General features: G+C 41.3%; 1 protein-coding gene across 1 annotated transcript in view; it reads left to right on the plus strand.

The window, feature by feature from the left end:
- Nucleotides 1-21,876, plus strand: part of LOC115582985 (sodium- and chloride-dependent taurine transporter-like) — a 36,056-nt gene extending 14,180 nt beyond the window's left edge. The window contains exons 4-15 of the mRNA XM_030419299.1: nucleotides 1,169-1,257; nucleotides 2,371-2,522; nucleotides 2,924-3,056; nucleotides 4,927-5,061; nucleotides 5,630-5,733; nucleotides 5,833-5,957; nucleotides 8,842-8,954; nucleotides 11,516-11,653; nucleotides 13,617-13,719; nucleotides 14,374-14,474; nucleotides 14,709-14,879; nucleotides 15,522-21,876. Coding sequence (XP_030275159.1) covers nucleotides 1,169-1,257; nucleotides 2,371-2,522; nucleotides 2,924-3,056; nucleotides 4,927-5,061; nucleotides 5,630-5,733; nucleotides 5,833-5,957; nucleotides 8,842-8,954; nucleotides 11,516-11,653; nucleotides 13,617-13,719; nucleotides 14,374-14,474; nucleotides 14,709-14,879; nucleotides 15,522-15,680 — 1,523 coding nt within the window. The 3' untranslated portion in view covers nucleotides 15,681-21,876. The remainder of the gene's footprint in view (nucleotides 1-1,168; nucleotides 1,258-2,370; nucleotides 2,523-2,923; nucleotides 3,057-4,926; nucleotides 5,062-5,629; nucleotides 5,734-5,832; nucleotides 5,958-8,841; nucleotides 8,955-11,515; nucleotides 11,654-13,616; nucleotides 13,720-14,373; nucleotides 14,475-14,708; nucleotides 14,880-15,521) is intronic.
- Nucleotides 21,877-22,007: the final 131 nt, after the last annotated feature.

The following is a 22,007-nucleotide window of genomic DNA, read 5'->3' on the forward strand; positions in this document are numbered from 1 at the left end:
CTGTGTTTACCAGCAGCTCCGTCTCAAGGCCGGCATCGACGCAATGAAAGTCGGCTCATCCGTCTTCTAAACATGTCAAACCGAGTTTAAGTGCGGGTCAACGCCAGTGAAGGTTAAAGGAATTAAAACATGATTGCTGTAAAACCTTCAGTAGGATAAACAAACTCAGGGTATTTATGATCGCTGAAATATCAACACGGATGATAGTCGCTCTTCTGAATGTCAGCCGATGAGTTAACGCGGTGTTACCTCGGCGCAGACAAAGAACACGGCGTTTGTTCAACATGAAAGGGAAAAAATAGAAATTTCCCCAAAACAGGAAGTCGAGTCTGAAAGACAAAATGAAGGACGGGATCTCAGTCGGGTGGATTTATCTTCTACCTCGTGACCCTGGTTCAGTTCACAATCCGAGGAGAAGCATTTTGAATTTAGTAAGACTGATTTTTATGGCCGCATCGTTGCATCGGATGGAAGTGTTCCACAATCATATAATTTCATACACCTTTTCCCTGTAATTCACTCTGATGTGGATATCTTTGGAAACCTTTGTCTGTAGTTTAAATTACATTTCTGTGGGTCTGAACACACATGGCTCTGGCAGCATGGGCTGATTTGAAAGGCGTGCATTCTTAAAAGAAATCACACAAAAGGGCGTCATTTATAGAAGAAACTGTGAAAAAGAAAATGGATTATTTGTAGTACATATGACTGTACTACAAACTTTTCCACCTCCATCTACATCTGCTCTCGCTTCATGAGACGTGGCATGAACGTTTCGTTATGACTCCACTACTTCTACATCCTTTTTTTCTAGCCAATCACAAGCCAGCACCAAAAAAAAAAAAAACCCTTCCTCTTGTAAAGTTGTTGAGACACCACACGGACTAATATGGTGAAGAATATGGGAGGAAGGTGACGGGGTCGGTCAGTCACATGAGGAAAAAGGGGAAACATCCGTGGCTTCTGTTCGGCCCAGAGTTGATGTTTAGATGTTTGATGTTATTTCAACATTAAAAATTGTGTTTCTTGTTTTAAAGAGGGTTTTGGACATTATTGTGTCTCAGCTGTCAGCAGAGTTTGATCACATTCTGGATTTTTTGCTGCTCTGGCCACTTCATTGGACTGTTTTTGTATCATCACCTTGACCTCTCCTCTCTCCTCTCTCCAGGTATTGGTTACGCCTCCATTGTGATCGTGTCCCTGCTGAATATCTACTACATCGTCATCCTGGCCTGGGGTCTCTACTACCTGTGCCAGGTAGGTTTTTTAGAAAGAAAAGTCCCTCCTCTTTCTTTTTCTTTCCCTCTCACTTCCTTCACAAATGACTCACATTTTAGGGATGCTTCAGGATTTCCATCAGGGCAGTGTGACTTCTGATTCTTGGCTCTCTTTTAGTACTGGCTCGCTGGAATGTCAGTGTTGCAGAAACTCAAGGTTGGATTAGCCAAATGAAGAGATGATAAAATGGAAGTCACAACTTCCTGCCAACAGCATAACACACAATGTAAACCACAGTCAGTTCGTAACGAAATGTCTGGACCTTAGAAACAGACGGTACAACCGTATGATTTCTCCTTTGTTGGCCAAAATCAAATCCAAGAACATCAGTTTCACATTTTCTTTGATGGCAAACAGTTTTTCCCCAAGGTGTATCAGGTTAAAATTAGTCTGTCTAGAGTCCCAAATACCCATATCAATGTAGCATGAAGATGGTCTTCTTCTCTGGCTCCTCCAAAAGGTGTATCAGGTCGAAGCCAACAAGATTCAAATCAATAACTTCTCAGCTTATCATACCTACTCCCAATTTAGGAAGTGCAGTCAACTCAGCTTGTTTAAGGGGTTCGGGCTATAGCTTTGAACTTGAACAACCATCGGTCAGAGAAAGGATCAATGATTCAGGCGGACTAGACTAACATCAAAATAAACAAGCAAACTGTCCCTGCACTTTCTTCTACTGGGGATTAAAAAAGGGGTTGGAATCCCCCCCCCTTAAATTGCCTACTGATAATCGTACTTGTCCCATCACCACTAACAACCATGATCCAATAAAAGTTGGGACACTGGAAACCATCAATTAAATGAGAACGAGCCAATTGTCTTTCAGCGACAACAGTTTTTCGAAGTGTTCCCGAGCCTGTGTAGTAACGACAAAGTGTTCTCACTACGCCCTTGCTTGTGAACGACTGAGTCTTTCGAGGTTTCACCTTTCATGACACCAATCACCTGTTGCCACAGAACTTGTTCACCTGGGGAGTTTTCGTCGCCCGAACTTGTTTGAAGCGCGTTGCATGTATCCGACTCTGGATGAGCAATGTTTTCACAGAAATCAACGTCACAGAAAAGATAAAACGCTTCTGTTTTTCGTTTCAGTGTTTTCGGACGGAGCTGCCCTGGGCCAAGTGCAATCAGCCCTGGAACACCGATCGCTGCATCGAGGACACCGTCCGCAAGAACAAATCCCTTTGGATGGCTGCCAACGCCTCCAACCTAAACTTCACCTCCCCCGTCACCGAGTTCTGGGAGTGAGTTACATAAGGCCGCACGTACCTGCTCACTTGCATAACCAAACAGAAAAATGGCCATGTGTTCTGCAATTTGGATGGTTTACCTACCACTTTGTGTAGGCCAGTGCAGAAGTTAAACACAGAGGCTTTGTTCTCTTTGATTTGATTGGCTGGACACATTTGGAAGACAGGTTTTATATGCTTAAGCTAAGACAAACCTGTTCAACTGTCCCAAGTTCACAGGAAATCTCTTACGTATCAGTTATTTGGTCTTTGCACATGTAAATACCCGCACACGGACGTGCACACACCCAATACTGCAAACAGAAGAGAGATTAACTTGAAATAAGTAAAACATTGTCTTGCTTTTTGTCCCGGATGAGCGCACACACTCACAGGGATTTCCTCTTGTGTTGCAGACATAATGTGCTGGGTATCACCGATGGTATCGAGGACATTGGCCCTGTTAAATGGGACCTGGCTCTGTGTTTACTGGTCGTCTGGGTCGTCTGCTTCTTCTGCATCTGGAAGGGAGTCAAGTCCACTGGCAAGGTAAACACATGTTTTAGTGATCTGGGTTTTTTTTTTGGCTTTGTTTTATACTGTTGAACTTGCCAAACTCAAAAAAAAAGAGTACAAGAGCTGACTTGTCCACTTTTATCATTGCTGTATCGAAGCGTCTGCCAGAAAACCCCAACTGGGTGACACTCATATGATTTTTATTTTTTTTTTCTCACTGCGGTCTGGCCAACAGAACAATAGGGGCTGTGTTCAAACTGAGCGCAGGCCTGGGTGGGATAAGGTAGCGGCAAGTGCGTGTGCTTGCAATGTTTGGGTCTAAATAACCTCTTTTGTTTTAACATAACGGAACTGGAAGAATCAGTTTTTCTGCTCATACATCACAATAATTGAAAGGCACGAAAAAATCTGCACAATTATAGATCATGTGCCATAACTGATAACTGGGGGGGGGGGGTTCAGATTATTATTGAGGCATGACTTGAATTTAGTTAATTTACTTTAAGAGTCTGGTCTGCGAACGACATGTGAGAGGGAAGAATAGAAGACCGTCAGGGCAACATCTGGTTTTACTTTGCTGTTGTGAGTCCTCCCAAAGATGGATGTCTTTTCTGCAGACAAATATATCAGCTGATATTCGTCCAAGCAAAGGGTTTAATATACTTCTATATTTGGAAGTTAAACAGTAGCTTGCTAACCTAAGTTACACTCAAGAGGTTTATTGAGCTTCCTATGAAGAAGAAAGTATATAGTAGTATGTTTAAACTGGAACGAGTGTTTCTGTTTGTTGGCTGAATCTTTTCCTTGCTGAGCAGAAAACCTGTCACATTTCTTTTATTGGGATGTTTTGCATTCACTATGTCAGGGTCAAAATCTAGCTACTGTTGTCTCAATGTTATTTTATAATTTTTGGGGTCCTGGTTGATAACAACACATAGCATATTTTCTGCTACCAATGCTAACAATATTTTGAGGGAAAAAGTTGGCTATTGAGAGATGGGAAAAATGGGTTACCAAAAAAACCTGATGAGTTACAACATTAAAAGGCTAACTAGCTTAATTAGCTTAACTTACTCTCCAACTTCCAGCGTCAGCTGTGTTGGCTAGGCTAACTAGCTTACCTGAGCTATTAACAGGTGTTCTATTGAGTAAAGCCTGACCGAACTGTTGGGGCCAGTATAGATCCTGGATATATACGGAAGATATACTTTTTACAAGATCTCACAAAGGTTAAAGATCAAGATCTTGCAAAAGAACAGCTCTTTTTACAATTGTACAATTCAGTACTCGCACTGTTTGTTTAACAGCTGAACATTCAAGAGGTACCGGAACATAAATCCCCCTTCGTAGATTATTACAGGATGGATGTAGCCTCTGATGAAATGTGAACATTTTCCGACCTTGTTCAGTCGCCGCTACAGCAGCAACAGCAGCAACAACAACAACAACAACTCACCCAAGACCAGAAGCAGCTCAATCAATCCCAGACTACTCTTTTTATAGCCTCAACACTCTGTATTGATTGGTCCGGCCTGATTTATGCTCTCTGGTTGCTCCGTGTTGTAACTCTGGCAATAAAGTCACTCCTACAAGGCCAAGTGTGGTCACCGCTCTCCAAATAACAGATACTGATACACTGCTATTGATTTAAGTGACAGCCTGTGGTCTGTTTGCCATAATCCAAAAACAACTTCCCGAGTGCGCACATTTCTCAGACATAATTGTCTGACACCAAAGATATTAGCCAATCACAACTTAACGTCCATGTCATGGCCAAGGCAGACCATATTTAAGAGTGAGGCTTCAACAGCTAGATGATAGACTGTCCTTGTAAAATATTACAAACTGCAGTGTTTCCCATGATGTGTGACCTTTGCTTCTCTGTATTGTCGTCTCTCTCCAGGTGGTCTACTTCACAGCCACGTTCCCATTTATCATGCTCATTGTGCTGTTGATTCGTGGTGTGACACTGCCGGGTGCTAGCCAGGGAATCAAGTTCTACCTTTACCCTGACCTCGCTCGCCTGAAGGATCCAGAGGTAGGTGTCCCTGTGCTGCCTTAGTGCAAAAAACCCAACCAGTGGGTCTCATTGTGAACCGCTCCCTGTTGAACCAGTCAAAATGTTTGTCTGCACAGAAAGCGTCAGAAATAGATGCCACTTTTTTACATTTTCAGTGTATAATCAGTTGATGAAACAGCTAACCATGAGCTCATGCTAACTATCAGCATGATGCTAAGTCTTTGGTGCACCAAACCGGAAACTGACCAAAACTTAACACACAATTGACACACATAGTCATTGCGTAGGTAGTCGCTACAGCTTCAGTTGGTACAAGTAGTTTGTCGGGTGTTTGAGACTACAACAACATTTCAGGATGAATAAAGCCAGACTAAAGTCGCGTTCAGTCCGATCAACCCTTTAGGCAGTCATTCCAAGGCAAACCTTTATCAACGCATCTCTGCTAGGCCTAGATTCTGCTAGACTTGCGCAGAACGTCCATATTGGTGTTACCCACAGATTTAATTCCTCTCCTAGCGTCTCACGTGCTCCCCCTCATCAGCAGGCCTCAGCCTTTCTGTCCCCATTTTCTCACCCCCCTTGGCAGGTGTGGATTGATGCCGGCACACAGATCTTCTTCTCCTATGCCATCTGTTTGGGCGCCATGACGTCTTTGGGGAGCTACAACAAGTACAAATACAACTGCTACAGGTGAGGCCTCAGTTTTCAGTGAGGGGTTTAGCTGTAGGGGAGAGCGGGATCCTTGTGTGTTCATTAACAAATCCTCCTCATGACATATGTGTGACATAGGGACTGTTTGCTGCTGGGAGCCCTCAACAGTGGTACCAGTTTTGTGTCTGGCTTCGCAATATTTTCCGTCCTGGGCTTCATGGCACAAGAGCAAGGGGTGGACATTGCTGATGTGGCAGAGTCAGGTACGAGGGTTCTGTAAAGGCGGCAGTGATGGTGGGCGCTGCTTCCTGGTTAACAAATAAAAAAAATAAAAAATAAAATAAAAACAGTTATCACAAAGAAAAACAGCAACGAAACCCAAGAGAGAAATTGGCCAATTACGTTTCATTCATTCATTGATTCCTTTGATTAATCACAAATGACGGCATCGGAATATGGAAGTTTCCGCAATCAAACACTCCTTGACGAACGCAGACTGTGAGAGAATATGGACATATTTGGTCGGCTGGTTAGCGCATCATTTTGAGTAAAGTTGGATGGATTAGAGCCGAGATAGAGATGTTTGACTTTTATTTTTCTTAGGCAGCGACTAATGGATGAATTTACACTTCCAGCTAGTTTTGTGATACACAGTGAATCTTGTGCCAGCGTCCTAGCTTGAACACGCTACCAGAGTTTTATCTCTGAGAGGTTCCTTTTCGTGACAAACTGACGTCACCATTGTTGTGGCTCCTGTCTATCTGAGTGATTTATCGGCTCATGGGGTTTCTACAAAAATGTATTTTTCCATTAAAACTCCAGCATCTGTTACTGGCAGCTTCTATCTTTTCTTGTGATTTATGATAGAGCCAGAAAAGACTGTATCTCAGTTTTAAGATGTGTATTCATGATCACACGAGACTGAAGTGCTCTGGAAAAAAGCTTTCGTGCAGCTCTTTAGTGCCAACGTCTTGTTGACGGACTGTACAGCATACAGCGTCACCTCATGATAGTTTACAGTTCTACAAGGCTGCGTAAGCAACACTGTTTATGTGTGGAGACAAAGTTAAGCCCAGTTTAAGGTGGGATTAAGTGTGATTTTCTGATAGATTCACACAAGGATTTCATTAATGCTTGTTCCCAAAGCAGCTTAAAGTTGACTGTTGACTCATTCTTTAGAAGTACCTGTTACACCTAAAGAAAGGTGTTAATACACCGACAGAGATCTGAAAGTTTTTAGAGGGCTTGTTTGAAAATCTCCTCTTTTTTCCCCCTGGATTTTAAACATGCTTCAATTACATCCTTAAGAGATTAAGTTTCACGTTTGTGCCTCATTTGATGACAAACAAGATGCGCTGTCATCATTTTGCTTACGACAGAACAATGAAAGTGATTAGCACCAAGTGCTTTTGTGAGACCCAGGCTTCACTCTATGGCCCCCCGAGATCATCCAGTGTTACAAAAGCAAGTTTAGCAAACACTTTCCACGCTGCCAGCTCAGTCGATGTTGGACAATGTACTTTTTAATCTAGATCCAGTGCCAAATATATTTCTGCAGAAATGTGCTGTATCAATGTTGTGTTTGGCAAGTGTGTTGATGCTGGGTGGGCTGACCAAAGATTAGAAGTCAGACAGAGCATGAAACACTAATGAAGCCTGAAAAAAGTGTGTCCATGTGCTGAGAACCTCAGAATCCAGCAGGTCAGCAGGCCCACAAATAGTTCTACTGCCCCAGCTAGGAACAAGTACGTCTGCTTTAACTGTGACTGCTTGACTTCGAAGAACTAGAGATTTGATAATTCATGTTGTCAGCTTTAGAGATTATGCTGACTGAATACACACAGAACACAGTGTGGTTTTCACAGTGCAGTGTAAGTAAGCACACATGCTTCGGTTTCTGTTGACTCAAAAAAAAAGAAACCATATATATATATATATATCTTTTAAAATGTAGTGTTTTTATGTTTTGTACAGTCGAGCAACGACTTCTCACACTGTTTGATGTGAATTCCTATCTCATGACTGTTTTGCTAGCATTTCCCCTCTCGGGGAATGGAAGATGTTGCTATTTTTCGAGTCAACGCGGTGTTTGGTTGGATGCCTTGTCATAATTTCTCAACAAAAAACTGAACATATTTATGTACCTCGCTATCAACTGCAATGCTGTTTTGCTGTTTCGACTGCTTCGTTGTTTCTTGACTTCTGTTTTACAGTTCCCAATGTCAAATTACTCTTCAGGGAGAAAAAAAAAAAAAAAAAAACAACAACAAAAAACACAAAGAAAGCCTTTGCTTTTTTTTTATTTGACGCCCCAGTTTGCATCTGCTGCTGTTTTGCATCGGCCATTTTGCATTCTTCATGGAAAGGATCACGCTTAATTCAAGGCGGGGATGCAAAATGGCTTGAGTGACGTAGCTGCTGTCAAACTTAAATTATTTGAGCAAATCAGGATGCACTTGACTCACCTTTCCCAGCAGCTGATTGCCTCCATCTTGAAGGCTTCCGGCTGCCCGGGAAGGTGAATCAAGCAAACATTTAAAGCAGGTACATTTTGATTGCAAGTGCTGCGATGTTACCACTGGTCTGTTTTTTAAACTCATCACAACACACGCTCTAGATACGATTCCACTACACACTGTACACACTTCTATTTATGGGATGCTTTACAATGTCTCTCATGTCTTGCTTCCACAGAGATGCTGTTACACGATACTCAGAATTATTTACATTATATAGATGTTCTTCATTGTTCAGTTGTCCTTTTTGTTTTTGCATTACTTCCTTGTAATATAACTTCAGAAACTGTGTGAAATTGTGTCATGTGTTAAGTGCAGACAGTTAGTAAACAAATATCATAATTAGCAGGTAAGTAAGGATTAGATGTACTGAACAGTCCAGTATTGACAACACATAGCAGTTATGCAAACACACAACACGCTCACAGGAAACAACTATTCGCAGTGCAGTTGAGGTTTTGACCATGTATTCGTTTCTGGTTCTGCGTCTCCATTGTTTGGGGCCTTTTCTTCCCACAGGGATGCAGATCCGATGAGTTAATGACGGTACTAATGTTGCCTCTCCCCCTCCCCTCCCCCGCCCCCCTCTGTCTGCTCTCCTCCCTCCCCACAAACTCCCTCTCCTCTGCAGGTCCAGGCCTGGCATTCATTGCCTACCCCAAGGCTGTAACCATGATGCCTTTTCCTACACTCTGGGCAATTCTCTTCTTCATTATGCTGCTGCTGCTTGGCCTCGACAGTCAGGTTAGCTGCACAAACGCCGAACACATTCACAGCAGCTGTTAGAGACGTTAAGGAAGTGGTGATAACATCAGATTAACTGCCAAACGGCTGCTTTTAACTGCTCGTCCGTCAACAGAGGCAGCCTGTGCACAAACTTGATACGTGTGGCTCTGTATGTAGTTCAGTTTTGAGCCAAACTAAATACAAACAAAGTGCTGATTAAGAGAAATTAGGAAAAAAAAAAAAAAACCCAAAGAAATTTTAGCTTAAAATGTTCAAAAAGGATCCACACATGATCCACAGAATAAGAAGAAATATAACTGTGTTGACATTAGCATAAAGACATTTATGTGTTGAGTTAGCATGCTAATCAGCTTAGCCCCGGCCGCCAGCTGCATGGCTGACCGAGCTAAGTAGCTAACAGCATCTGAACTTGGTAGCAGTTAGCGGTCATTTTCAGAGAACGCTATTTCTTACATGTCGAACATTTTTAAGGAGATTTGGTATCAAGCTAGCACTTCTCAGGGATGAGGTGAGCGCCAGGATTTAGATTTTAAAATTGATCGAAATGAGCTTTAGATTTCGATCACTGACGTCAAATGTAGGATCAACGATTCTCCCAGTGTTTTATTCTCGGCTTGTGCGCATCCAAAGGAAGTAAACAAAACTTTGAAAACAGCAGACGTGCTTCCTGGTAGCCTTCATGCAAAAGATGATAAGAAGTGCAGCTGGAGACAATCAGCTCACTGTTACCGGATGTTTATTGTCTTTATAAGAGATAATTTTAGTTTAAAATGTCCAAAAGGATCCACACATGATCCACAGAATAAGAAGAAATATAACTGTGTTGACATTAGCATAAAGACATTTATGTGTTGAGTTAGCATGCTAATCAGCTTAGCCCCGGCTGCCAGCTGCATGGCTGACCGAGCTAAGTAGCCAACAGCATCTGAACGTGGTAGCAGTTAGCGGTCATTTTCAGAGAACGCTATTTCTTACATGTCGAACATTTTTAAGGAGATTTGGTATCAAGCTAGCACTTCTCAGGGATGAGGTGAGCGCCAGGATTTAGATTTTAAAATTGATCGAAATGAGCTTTAGATTTCGATCATTGATGTCAAATGTAGGATCAACGATTCTCCCAGTGTTTTATTCTCGGCTTGTGCGCATCCAAAGGAAGTAAACAAAACTTTGAAAACAGCAGACGTGCTTCCTGGTAGCCTTCATGCAAAAGACGATAAGAAGTGCAGCTGGAGACAATCAGCTCACTGGTTACCGGATGTTTATTGTCTTTATAAGAGATAATTTTAGTTTAAAATGTTCAAAAAGGATCCACACATGATCCACAGAATAAGAAGAAATATAACTGTGTTGACATTAGCATAAAGACATTTATGTGTTGAGTTAGCATGCTAATCAGCTTAGCCCCGGTTGCCAGCTGCATGGCTGACCGAGCTAAGTAGCTAACAGCATCTGAACTTGGTAGCAGTTGGCGGTCATTTTCAGAGAACGCTATTTCTTACATGTCGAACATTTTTAAGGAGATTTGGTATCAAGCTAGCACTTCTCAGGGATGAGGTGAGCGCCAGGATTTAGATTTTAAAATTGATCGAAATGAGCTTTAGATTTCGATCACTGATGTCAAATGTAGGATCAACGATTCTCCCAGTGTTTTATTCTCGGCTTGTGCGCATCCAAAGGAAGTAAACAAAACTTTAAAAAAACAGCAGACGTGCTTCCTGGTAGCCTTCATGCAAAAGACGATAAGAAGTGCAGCTGGAGACAATCAGCTCACTGTTACCGGATGTTTATTGTCTTTATAAGAGATAATTTTAGTTTAAAATGTCCAAAAGGATCCACACATGATCCACAGAATAAGAAGAAATATAACTGTGTTGACATTAGCATAAAGACATTTATGTGTTGAGTTAGCATGCTAATCAGCTTAGCCCCGGCTGCCAGCTGCATGGCTGACCGAGCTAAGTAGCTAACAGCATCTGAACTTGGTAGCAGTTAGCGGTCATTTTCAGAGAACACTATTTCTTACATGTCGAACATTTTTAAGGAGATTTGGTATCAAGCTAGCACTTCTCAGGGATGAGGTGAGCGCCAGGATTTAGATTTTAAAATTGATCGAAATGAGCTTTAGATTTCGATCACTGATGTCAAATGTAGGATCAACGATTCTCCCAGTGTTTTATTCTCGGCTTGTGCGCATCCAAAGGAAGTAAACAAAACTTTAAAAAAACAGCAGACGTGCTTCCTGGTAGCCTTCATGCAAAAGACGATAAGAAGTGCAGCTGGAGACAATCAGCTCACTGGTTACCGGATGTTTATTGTCTTTATAAGAGATAATTTATTGATTTGTTTGGGAAGTGTAATTCTTTAATGGGCTGTACATTACATACATTAGCATGGCCATTGACCGTCACGTAATGGATTGTGAATATATGGATCAGATTAAAAGTGGTTTTGGCCAAATTCACATGCAAGTGGTTCCGAACAACAGCGAGAGAAGTCAGACTTCAGTAACGTGACATCATCAACCAAAAACTTCTGTGTGTCTGTGTCCCCCGCTGCAGTTTGTGGAGGTGGAAGGGCAGATCACATCACTGGTGGATCTGTATCCGTCCTTCCTAAGGAAGGGTTACCGCAGAGAGGTCTTCATCGCTATCCTCTGCTGCATCAGCTACCTGCTTGGACTCACCATGGTTACCAAGGTACGAACTGTAACGGATCAACACCCAGCAGAGATCGTGACCCGAACATTTACAGGAACAGTGTTGACGTCAGAACAGAACATAATGGACATCAGACATCGCTCTCTTTCGTGGTTGAAAACGACCACAATCGCAGTATTTATCCGGCGTTACTAATTGTGTACGTATACTGTAGCTGCTGACCTCGTTTCATGGCTCGAGCCCGCAGCTCAATACGTTCAGACGGCTATTAGTGTCAGTCCGCGGGGAGATGACAGGGGGCTATTTATACTGTCAAGTCATGAGAACTTCCCTTCCCCTGGTAATAATAGATACAGTAGACCTGACTTAGCTTTTCCGAATCTTTCTCGTTCTCCTCCTTCTCTCCTATTTCTGTCCCTCGTCTGTTTTCTGCCCGTCTTCTTCTTCGTGTCCTTTCTCATTAATTCTCCCGCCTGATCTGTCATCACACTTTTTCCTCTCTTTTCGCTTCTGAACTCATTTTGTTTCTCACACCTTCTTCCTGTTTAAATCGCCCGTGTCGATTCGCTCTTCTCTTCCTCGACCTTTTCTCTAACTCGGAATTTAAGCTATTGACATTTCTCTCTCTGTAGAATTATACACACACATGATTGAGCTGCGTCGTCCTCCAAACACTTGGCCTTTACCGATAAACCCTTCGCACTGCGGACATTTTGTCAAATCCAAGCGTAACAGTCATAATGTCCCACTGTTCTGGTGTCGTGCGGGTTTGACTTACGCCTGAGCTTTCTTGATATGACGAATCAAAGCTTAGTGCGGTCTGTGACGGGTCTATTGAGCCTTTCTCAAGGTTTGAATTTTCTTTAAGTGGAGTGTTTTAAGACAATCATGAATCTCGTTGCGAAATGTTTCCCCAGTAATCTTCAAGATCAGAGACAACCGATATTTTGTACCTCATTACACCACTTGTCTTAACTTCTGCGTGTGAGACGAGCGTGAGTCGTCATGCCCGCCTCGAGTTCCAGTTAAATTCCACTTCGTGAAACCGCTGTGGTTTTGATTTGATCGGAAATGAAACCAGTTTTACAAGATTCATTGCACCATCCGTGTCCGTGCACAGAGCACCAACAGACATATCAGATAAAGGTTGCTTACGTGGAATAAATAGCAGATTCTATCGATAGCTTCCTCCTTATTGTTTGAAGATGGTTAATGGCACTTGTGTTTCTCTGTTGCATAACCAGGTGCTCTCCAAAAAGTATCGACCCAATTAAACAGGAAACGAGAAATTGAATATCCAAAAGTGGACTCAAATAAGCAAATGCGACATTTTGAATATATGTTGATTTGGATATTTCTCATGCCAAGTGCTCGCGTCCCTCCGGTGTTTCCGATTTCTCCCCTTATTCTCACACTCTGAACTCGTTCGTCATCCATCCTCATCGTCTCCTTCCTCCCCATCCTCCACCCTCCCAGCCCTCCTCCTCCTCCCGTTCTCACACAACATCCAACCTTCTCACTGTCATTCTATTTTCTGCCTCCCTCGTTCCCATGACAACATCTTTTTATGGCTGCCGTGGCCTGGTTCAAGTTAAAGATTCCCATGATCGTTAAAACACTTTTTCACACCGGACAATGACGCACGTGAGCACGCACACACACACACAAACGCACACACCGGGGCATGTACGCACACGCTCGGACGCAGCCGGCAGTGGCACGTGTGGACACATGGCGCTCACGTCTGTTGATATTTGGTCCATCCGGAATATCTTTTCATGATCATAATAATAATTTCATGAGCTTAGAAGGATTACTTGAATAATTTACACTCCTTTTGCGGCTTAATTTTGTAAGTGTTCCTGCGCTCAGTGGATGTGAGAAGGAAAAAAATCCCCTTTCTGTACTGAATGAAAATGAGATTTCTCACAAAAGAAGATATTATGTGGCATGTACATGGAAATCAAAGCTGATTATCTGTCCTCTGTCTGTCTCTCCGCAGGGTGGCATGTATGTTTTCCAGCTGTTTGATTACTATGCAGCTAGCGGTGTGTGCCTTCTGTGGGTGGCATTCTTTGAATGTATAGCTGTTGCCTGGGTTTATGGTGAGTACAATCCTTTAAAAACAACAAAAGCATAACGTATTCCGAATGGACTTTCTAGCCGACTTTGGTGGCGTGTTATTTGTGATCCAGCTGCACATGTAACACGCTTTAATTTATTTTGGATAGTCCCAATACTCTCTTTTAAGCTACGATAAAACAGTGAGAACTGTAGATAACACCAATTTTTTTAGATTGTCTAAAATACCAGACAAACTTACCATCTGAACAATTGAAGTAATACTGTGAGTCCTGACTTGTGTAGTCCTGATTTGTTATGCACAGCACAGGAAACAGAAAACAGTCTATAATGAATGAAATGATATTTAAATCTCCTATTTGTCAACGAAAACGAGAAAGATTTTGGACAGTTTTTATTCCTCAAACTTGATGTTATTCTCGTCTTCATTCGTCAACAAAGCTCCACATTGATATATTCACAGTCAGTGTTTGATGACATCAAAGAAAAAAGGTTGATGATCATATTTAGTCATATTTTCCTAAACGAAATACTATGAAATCACTGATTTAAATGTATTGTCTTGTGACGTCCAGAATACTGAATGTTCGGATATGTGACTGCACTGAAACTAAATAACGATGATGTGATGTGTGAAATAAGTCTGGGTAACAGGAGGTGTCTGAATGTCTCCACAGGCGTTGATAATTTCTACGATGCGCTTGAGGACATGATGGGCTACAGACCAAATGCTTGGATGAAATGGAGCTGGACTGTTATCACTCCTTTACTGTGCATGGTGAGAGCCTGCTTTTTAGTGTAATAAACAGGAAACCATAATCGTCCGTTAAGTGCGCAGATGTTGACCCGGGGCAAGAGTCTGACCCCTTCTTCCTTTTTTTTATTACAAAAAAAAAAACATCTTCTGCTTATAATATACAGTATTTTTTAGCATGTGAAAACTGTAACACTGTCCCTTTTTAAGAAGCTGACAGGAGTTTGTATTCAAGCGGTTGTGCATCTTCCTCTCCAGGGCTGCTTTATCTTCTCCTTGGTCAAATACAAGCCATTGACGTACAACAAGGTCTACGAGTATCCGGACTGGGCTGTCGGAATTGGTTGGACTCTGGCCCTGACCTCCATGATCTGCATCCCCATGGTGGTCGTCATCAAGATCATCCGATCTGACGGGCCGCTCATTGAGGTGGGTCGGATCGCCATCTGCTGCTTAGCTGTGACTTCAGAGTCATCAGTTTATCCGCCTTACTTGTGCGAGTGTTCAACCACCCAAAACATTCGGATTAGTTTACTATATGTTAGCTGTGAGCTAGCTAACATACTGAAGGTGTGTGCGTGTCTGTGTGTTTGAATTCAGTTGAGCCTTTCACTGAACTCCGCACTCGTCAGAGACTTTGGTTCTCGCTCTTCATTTTCAAGTACATTTGACCTCCGGCAGTCAACACAGAACATGCAGACACTGAAGGTCACCACCACCGTTCGCTGCTAGAGTCGGGTTGATAAATGGGAGTGAAGATACCATTAACTTGCACAATGCTCAGCGAAAAGACCCACGACACACAGAAGCTGAATATTTCTGCTCGCGCAAATCGGCAAATGTACCCAAATTTCACATATTGTGCAGATTTGTGTCATTTTAATCGTGTCGTTCGTGATAAAGTTAATTTGCGTTCTTTAGGAACACAACATAAGATCCTCCGAATGACACAGACAAAGACATTTTTTTTCTCGGTTTTTCTGAGATAAACTGTTCTAACCCTCGTTGTCTTTTTTCCATTTTCTTTCTCCCTTCACCGCTCCGGTCCATCCCTCCTTTCCCTCCCTGCAGAGGATTAAGGCAGTGGCCGCCCCGGTTCGCGGCGGGGCCAGCTCCCGTCCTGCGGACCATCGTAGCCCCAAGGAGCTGAGCTACCCGCTGGACCCCAACGGGAACAAGGGTCTGCTGATGAAGGCCCCGACCCACACCATCGTAGAAACCATGATGTAAAGGAATGAGGCGGAGGCTCTCCATGAGATCGCTCTCCTCTCCTCTCCTATCCTCCTAAAAATGCTTCTAAAGCTAGCTAGCTTTCTTGTCTATCTGTCTATCTGTCTGTCTGGTGGACTGATAAGGGTTTTAAGGATATATAAAAAAAAAAAAAAGATGTTCCCGTTTCAAATCTTTTAGGAATACTTTGGAAGTAGTTTGCTCTTAGTGGTTTTTCTTACGAGGGTAGCAATCACATTTCAAATCTATTTCTGAATTACTCACGAGTTGTTTTTGTTTTGTTTTTGTTTTTGAATATTCATGTGACTACACATCCCACTGCTGTCTTGTTCAAAGGCAGAGTGGCAAAAAAAAAAAAATACAGACCAGCACCAGCCTCTGGTCGGACGCTGGTGGATTTCTGCTCCACCAGCAACTTTCTGCAGAAAAAAAAACAACAAAAAAAACAGCCATTGTTCTAACAAAAAAGAGTAGAAAATGGTTTATTGAGTCTTGGAATCAAACAGCCTTGTGTAGCCACGATACGAAAACAGGTTTCCTACATCGATTTGGGCTGTTGATGGAATTTATAACAGCTCTTTATCACAATGAACAGGGTGCACTTATCTAAGGAAATGTGCCATAGGGTTCAACTCTGGCTTATTCTGTTCCTCTCGGTTCAGGTAGAGGCCCGGTTGAGGTAAACGATCGAGGCACTACATTATTACCCACGTCCCAGTTAGAGATAGACACTTATAAATGAATGTCCCACTTCAGTAATCAGAAATTCTGAAAATCATCCTGATGATCTTTTTTTTAAGCTGCACTTTGTCAAAATTGACGAGAAACGTGTTGATTCCAATGTTAAAGATGGAATTCGATGGTTTACTTTCTGTTGCAGCCACCAAAATGACAATTTTTTCCCCCTTTTGCATGCTTGGAAAAAAAAAAAAAAATCTGATGAATATATAAATTGACACAGCCATGATAGCCGATGACCCTTATCAAACCAGTTTTCCTGGTACTTAAATGCACCTTAGCACACATATCCCCATCTTCCATAGCAGCAAACTATGGGTCAAAGAGAAAACTAGCACTGAGACCGTGTCGGGGGGGAAAAACCCGCTTCCCGCACAAAGACAGAGGTATCTGAAAGGATTTGAAGTGTGGAGGTTGAACCCTTGAGTGTGTTGTCTGTGGCGTACTGTACAGTAGTAGCTAATCAGTCTATCTATATCTATCTCTCTATCTATCTTTCTCTGTCCTAGACCAGTTTACAGTACATTAGTGACTGCACTAGGCACTCTTGGCTTACAATTTTTTGAATTTGGATTTATTTTATTTTCTACAGAGGAAGTTATTATTATTATTATTATTATTAGTTTTTTTTTTCCTCTGTCAATGTTTTGATTTTTTTTTGTGTTTTTTTTTTTTTATTAAGACTATAATGTTATTGGTATTCACTATTGATGATAATTGCTGTAGTTTTACATAGAAGAAGGAACACTTCTTTCATCTGGTGAAAATACTAAGCTATTATACAAATCATATACATTTACAGCGGCAGCCATTGTAGTTACAGTCTTCATCACGCGTCTCTCTCCGGCAAAAATATTCCGTCTCTTTATCACTGCACACAAACAAACAATGCAACTGTCTTTTTTTTTTTTTTCCCAAATATCTTCTCGAGTGGGGGGGTTGTGGGTCGTAGTGAGCAGTTCAATGTACAGGAAAAAAAAGAAAAAAAATGGGAATTCTACAATGGCTCCATCTGTAAGTTTGTAGGTGTTGGGGGTTTATAGCTTTTCCTCTTCTGTAAATACCAGGGGACAGTATTTCATTTGGATAAAATTTGTAGCCAACGGTTTAAGAACATGTCACCGGCTCTGTAACTCAAAGCAAACCGGATGTTTTGGTGACGACAAATCAGCCAGACGTCGTCGAGTGTCACGCTCCTTTTTTTTCCCCAGACACTGTGAAGTGTGTCAGCCGGCTGCAGGATCATCCGAGCCGCTGAACGACAGAGTTTGGTCACGTTTTCTTTTCTTTTTTTTTCTGGGGTGTCGCCTTGCTTGAGATGAGAGCCGATGAGCTTTGTTTCGAAGTGTTGAAAATATAACGATTTATGGCGCAAGTGTTCAGATTTCTACACATTGACAATTAAGTTTCCTGCAATTTAGCGGCGAGTGGGTGTCTGTCGGAGTCTTTTAGCATCACAACAGCAAAGAAAACATCATTTGAAACATCTGATAATGAAAAAAAAATACTACATAAACAGATGTAAACGTCAATTCTGAACCTTTACTATGTCGTATTTGATTAAAGCTGTGAAATTGGACACTTAAAAAAAATTGTGTCCGACACCCTCAAAGCGTGTTTTAAACATCTTCAGCTCACTGACCTGCAGTTACCCTGAAATCTAACCTTCGTCTGAACTTGCGTGTTTGAGATTTAAACCCACACTAACTCTCACTTCTTCTTAATTAATGTTTACTTTTCTCTTGGGTCAGAGCTCTAATATTTGTTGCCACACATCATAAAAAAAAATGCGTCACAACATCAGGTGACGAGGATGAAAACGTCCGAACTCTGTGAACCATTTGGTGAGAAAGAAACGCGCCCTGCGATGCGTTTAACGACCACCGTCTTTAAACTCTGGCTGATTTGTCTTCTCAATCGAACGCATCGAGTAAAACTACATCACATTCTTCACGACAATAGAGGGCCATAATACTACCAACTGAAGGCAGACTATCTGAGGAGTATGACAACTGTTACATTCATTTTAATATGTCTGTGTAACACGGGGTAATCCTCTGTGTAATTGTCACCGGTGACCATCCACTCAGGACCTTCTCTGTAGTGCTTTTATCTGCTGTGAAGCTGCATCAACCCAGCATCCAAAAAAAAAAACAAACCCAATTAGACTTGAAACTGTGGGCGACAACGATGCTTAACGATATTTAATGGTAGCAAATCAAAAATGGATGTTCAGGAGCAGCTTGGAAGGCACGAGATCAGATCCTTTGCCGCACAGAACGGGAAATCACACACCTTTAACTGCTTGTTTTGTCCACCAAGACAAAAATACAGGGAGAGCGAGTCGACGCGAGTTCTTATTGCACCTTATTTGTACGATTTGGACTTCATATCAAATGATTAGGCCGGAATAACACTGCCATCTTCTTATTCAGGTTCCTTATCGGCCTCAATCATAGAAAGAAAAAAAACATCTAAATATTGTCAAAGCGCTCGAGATTTTAGCTCCGAGCGCTTTTTTTTTTTTTTTTTTTTTTTGCTCCCAAAAGCAGACATATTAAAATAGATCAAAACTCTTCATTCACATCAAATGATACAGTTATACAGCTATACGCAATGCGTTGCAGGAAATTCGACCAACAGCATCACGTCAGACGTGATGTTGAGACCGGGGCCTCAGCTTCATGTTTCATCTACGCTTTCATCGTGTGTGTGTGTGTGTGTGTGTTTGTTTGTGTCCATTTGTTTCATTTTACTCGAATAGAAATAAAAAAAAAAAATAGTTCATATCATTAAAAGGGATTTGTGAAACCAAATCCACAGCAGACATCTATTTTCATACAGTAACAAACTTTTTTCCTATATAAGTCGTCTTTGTACAGTTTAAGCTCCCATTGCAGACCTCCCATTTTAATACAGATACAAAGCTTCATTTTAATCTTGAACTTTTGTACAGATCTGGTTCTCGATTCCCCCCCCTACCTGAAGGATCTTTGCACTAAGGAGAGAGAGAGAGAGAGAAAAAAAAGAATAAATAATGCTCAAAGGAGAAAAAAAAACATCCGTCAGAACCTTCCGGGGGAACAACAGCACAAAATTATTTTGAAAACACAAAATTGCACAGAACGCAGGCCGAAAAGATCTGTCGTAGCTTTTCAGTTTCGTCTACTCAGGTTTCTACTCAAATTTATCATTTCAGAGAATGCATAAAACTGCAAAAAAATCGAATACTGTAAGGACTTCGGTGTTAAAACTCAAATATCTATAGAATAAAAAAACACAGAGGAGGAATGTGTTTTCTGGCAGCGACTCTCTCTCCGGTCCAAAGATCCTTCTTTTCCTTTGTGGAAACGCGGACCAGAAAAATAATAGCTAATGCAGTCATTTATTGGTTTATGCTGCCTCTCTGTGTATATTTACAGTATGTACCAGTCCCTCTGCCTTCTTACACTCCCCGTCAGTTAGCCTACGTAAACCTTCTGTTAACCTAAGCTAACCAATTTTTATTATTTTCTTTCTCTTTTTCTCAGAGGTAATGAATTTTGCAAGAGAATCTAAGCATTAGCGATGCACAAGTTTTTACCGCCGAATGTTGAAATGTGAAAGTCACCCGCGGGTGGATGTAAAAGTTTCTGAAGATTAATTTTTTAGGGTGAAAAAAAAAATAAGAGAATAAATTTCTTTTCTTTTTTTTTTTTTTTTTTTTAATTTTCATCAATCTTGTTTTATTTTAAATTCAGCATTTTTTTTCTTGTCTTATTATTATTTTTTTTTGTTTTTGATTGTATGTCTGTCACATTTGCCTTTTGTATTCCAAATATATAGTGTATTTGAACCTCTGTCATTGGAGTAACATGTACAACTATCAATCAAAAAAAAAACGACAAAAAAAAAGCTACAATTTGTTATGTGCAATACTTTGTAGAAGACTTTTATTTTTCATGCTGTTTTTCCAATAGGTGGTACTAACCTTTTGAAGTAAGACTATAGCCTGTGAATTCTTGAGGAAAGAATCTGAATCTTCAGGGTCCAGTTAAATTAAAACAAAAAAAAGATAACCTGCCACAAAATGCTCTGCAGTGTGGAACTAAAAACCAAACTAAACCACTACTCCATCAAAGATCTTGTGGTTTGAAATGCACTGAGAATAAAAAAATTATTACTGAACTTCAACATCAAACTGAATTTCTTTGCAGAAAATACTCTTTTTTATGTTTGTGACAGACTGCTAAAGTTGTGAGTTTGTGAGAGGTATGAAACAGTAACACTGCCACTAAGCCCACCATCTTTCTACCTGCCTATATTTATCTCCGTACCGCCGTGTTGCAAAAAATAAAAAATAAAATAAAATCAGGCGGCCTTCCAAAAGCACGCTGCCACCAAAGTTCACCATTTTAACAACACATCTGCCATATCTGCAAAAAATCTGACCGCATAAAAGCCTAACTCACCTGTGACGGAACAAAAAAATACCTTGAAGTAATTCCGGCTGCTTTTGGGAAGCCCGTCCCCTCGGCAACAAAAGCGGTAAATCCAATTTAAAAAAAAAAAAACAGATTACACCATATCAAATGTGGGCTTCTTCAAAAAAACACTTCCTACATTCTGCTTACTCAGACATTTCTTTTTAAAATCCACTCTGCCAAACCCTGCAACCTTAGTGCTTTATCAAAGGAACCAAACCGCGTCTACACAGAAACGGATAACCTGATTTTGAATTCCATGTTGCCTCCATCGTGTCCGTTGTGGGAAAACAAATACAAACAGCATCATATCCGCATGATTCGGAATCTGCTTGTCCGTTTCCGCGCTACAGATGCAACATTAGACCATACAGATGTGATCTTGGAGCGATGTAGAGCTCCCACAAAATCTTGTTTTTTATCACTGAAGTCGATCTGTGACTCTGCGTGGCTGCGATGGAAGATAAACGGGGCTCCATTTCCTGGCAGCAACCTTAACGCAAAAGATATCAAAAGATATTGTTCTCAGTCAGGGAACTGTAGTCATGGTGTCATCTTATTACATTTTGACATTCAGTGAAGCGAAAAGGCTGTAAAAGCACCTTTGCTCCTTTCACTTCCTAAAAAACAATGGCGATCTTACTGCTAAGTCCTCTGGGAAATGGAGTCCCGCTCGTCCTCCCCATCCTCCCCATCATCCGACTCATTCTGATCATGGTCTCCAATGACAATGCCTCTGTCTTTCCTGCATTATACTGTATACCAGCCCTTCCTTTTTTGAGAATGTACATGGGGAAAATGTTTTTTAATTCTTGGTGAAGGAAAAAAAAACATTTTTAAAAAGAATTTGAAAGCTTTTATTTTTTATTTCTATGGCCAACCTGTAAGCTAGAATAAAAAACTGAAAAAAAGAAGAAAAAAATATGTGTTTGAACAGGTTTTACTATGGTGTAAACCTTTTTTTATTTCTTAATAAAAAATTTGTCTTCAGAAAATGTGGTGTGAGTTCCTGTGTCGCGTTTGATTATTGAACATAGTACATAGACACTCACTGCTGCGGACAACATTTACACACACAGGCACACATGTGGATCATTCAAGTTCAATTCCCCACCTCAGATGGACT

Source organism: Sparus aurata, chromosome 6 (genome assembly GCF_900880675.1).
Source record: "Sparus aurata chromosome 6, fSpaAur1.1, whole genome shotgun sequence".
NCBI classification, from domain to species: domain Eukaryota; kingdom Metazoa; phylum Chordata; class Actinopteri; order Spariformes; family Sparidae; genus Sparus; species Sparus aurata.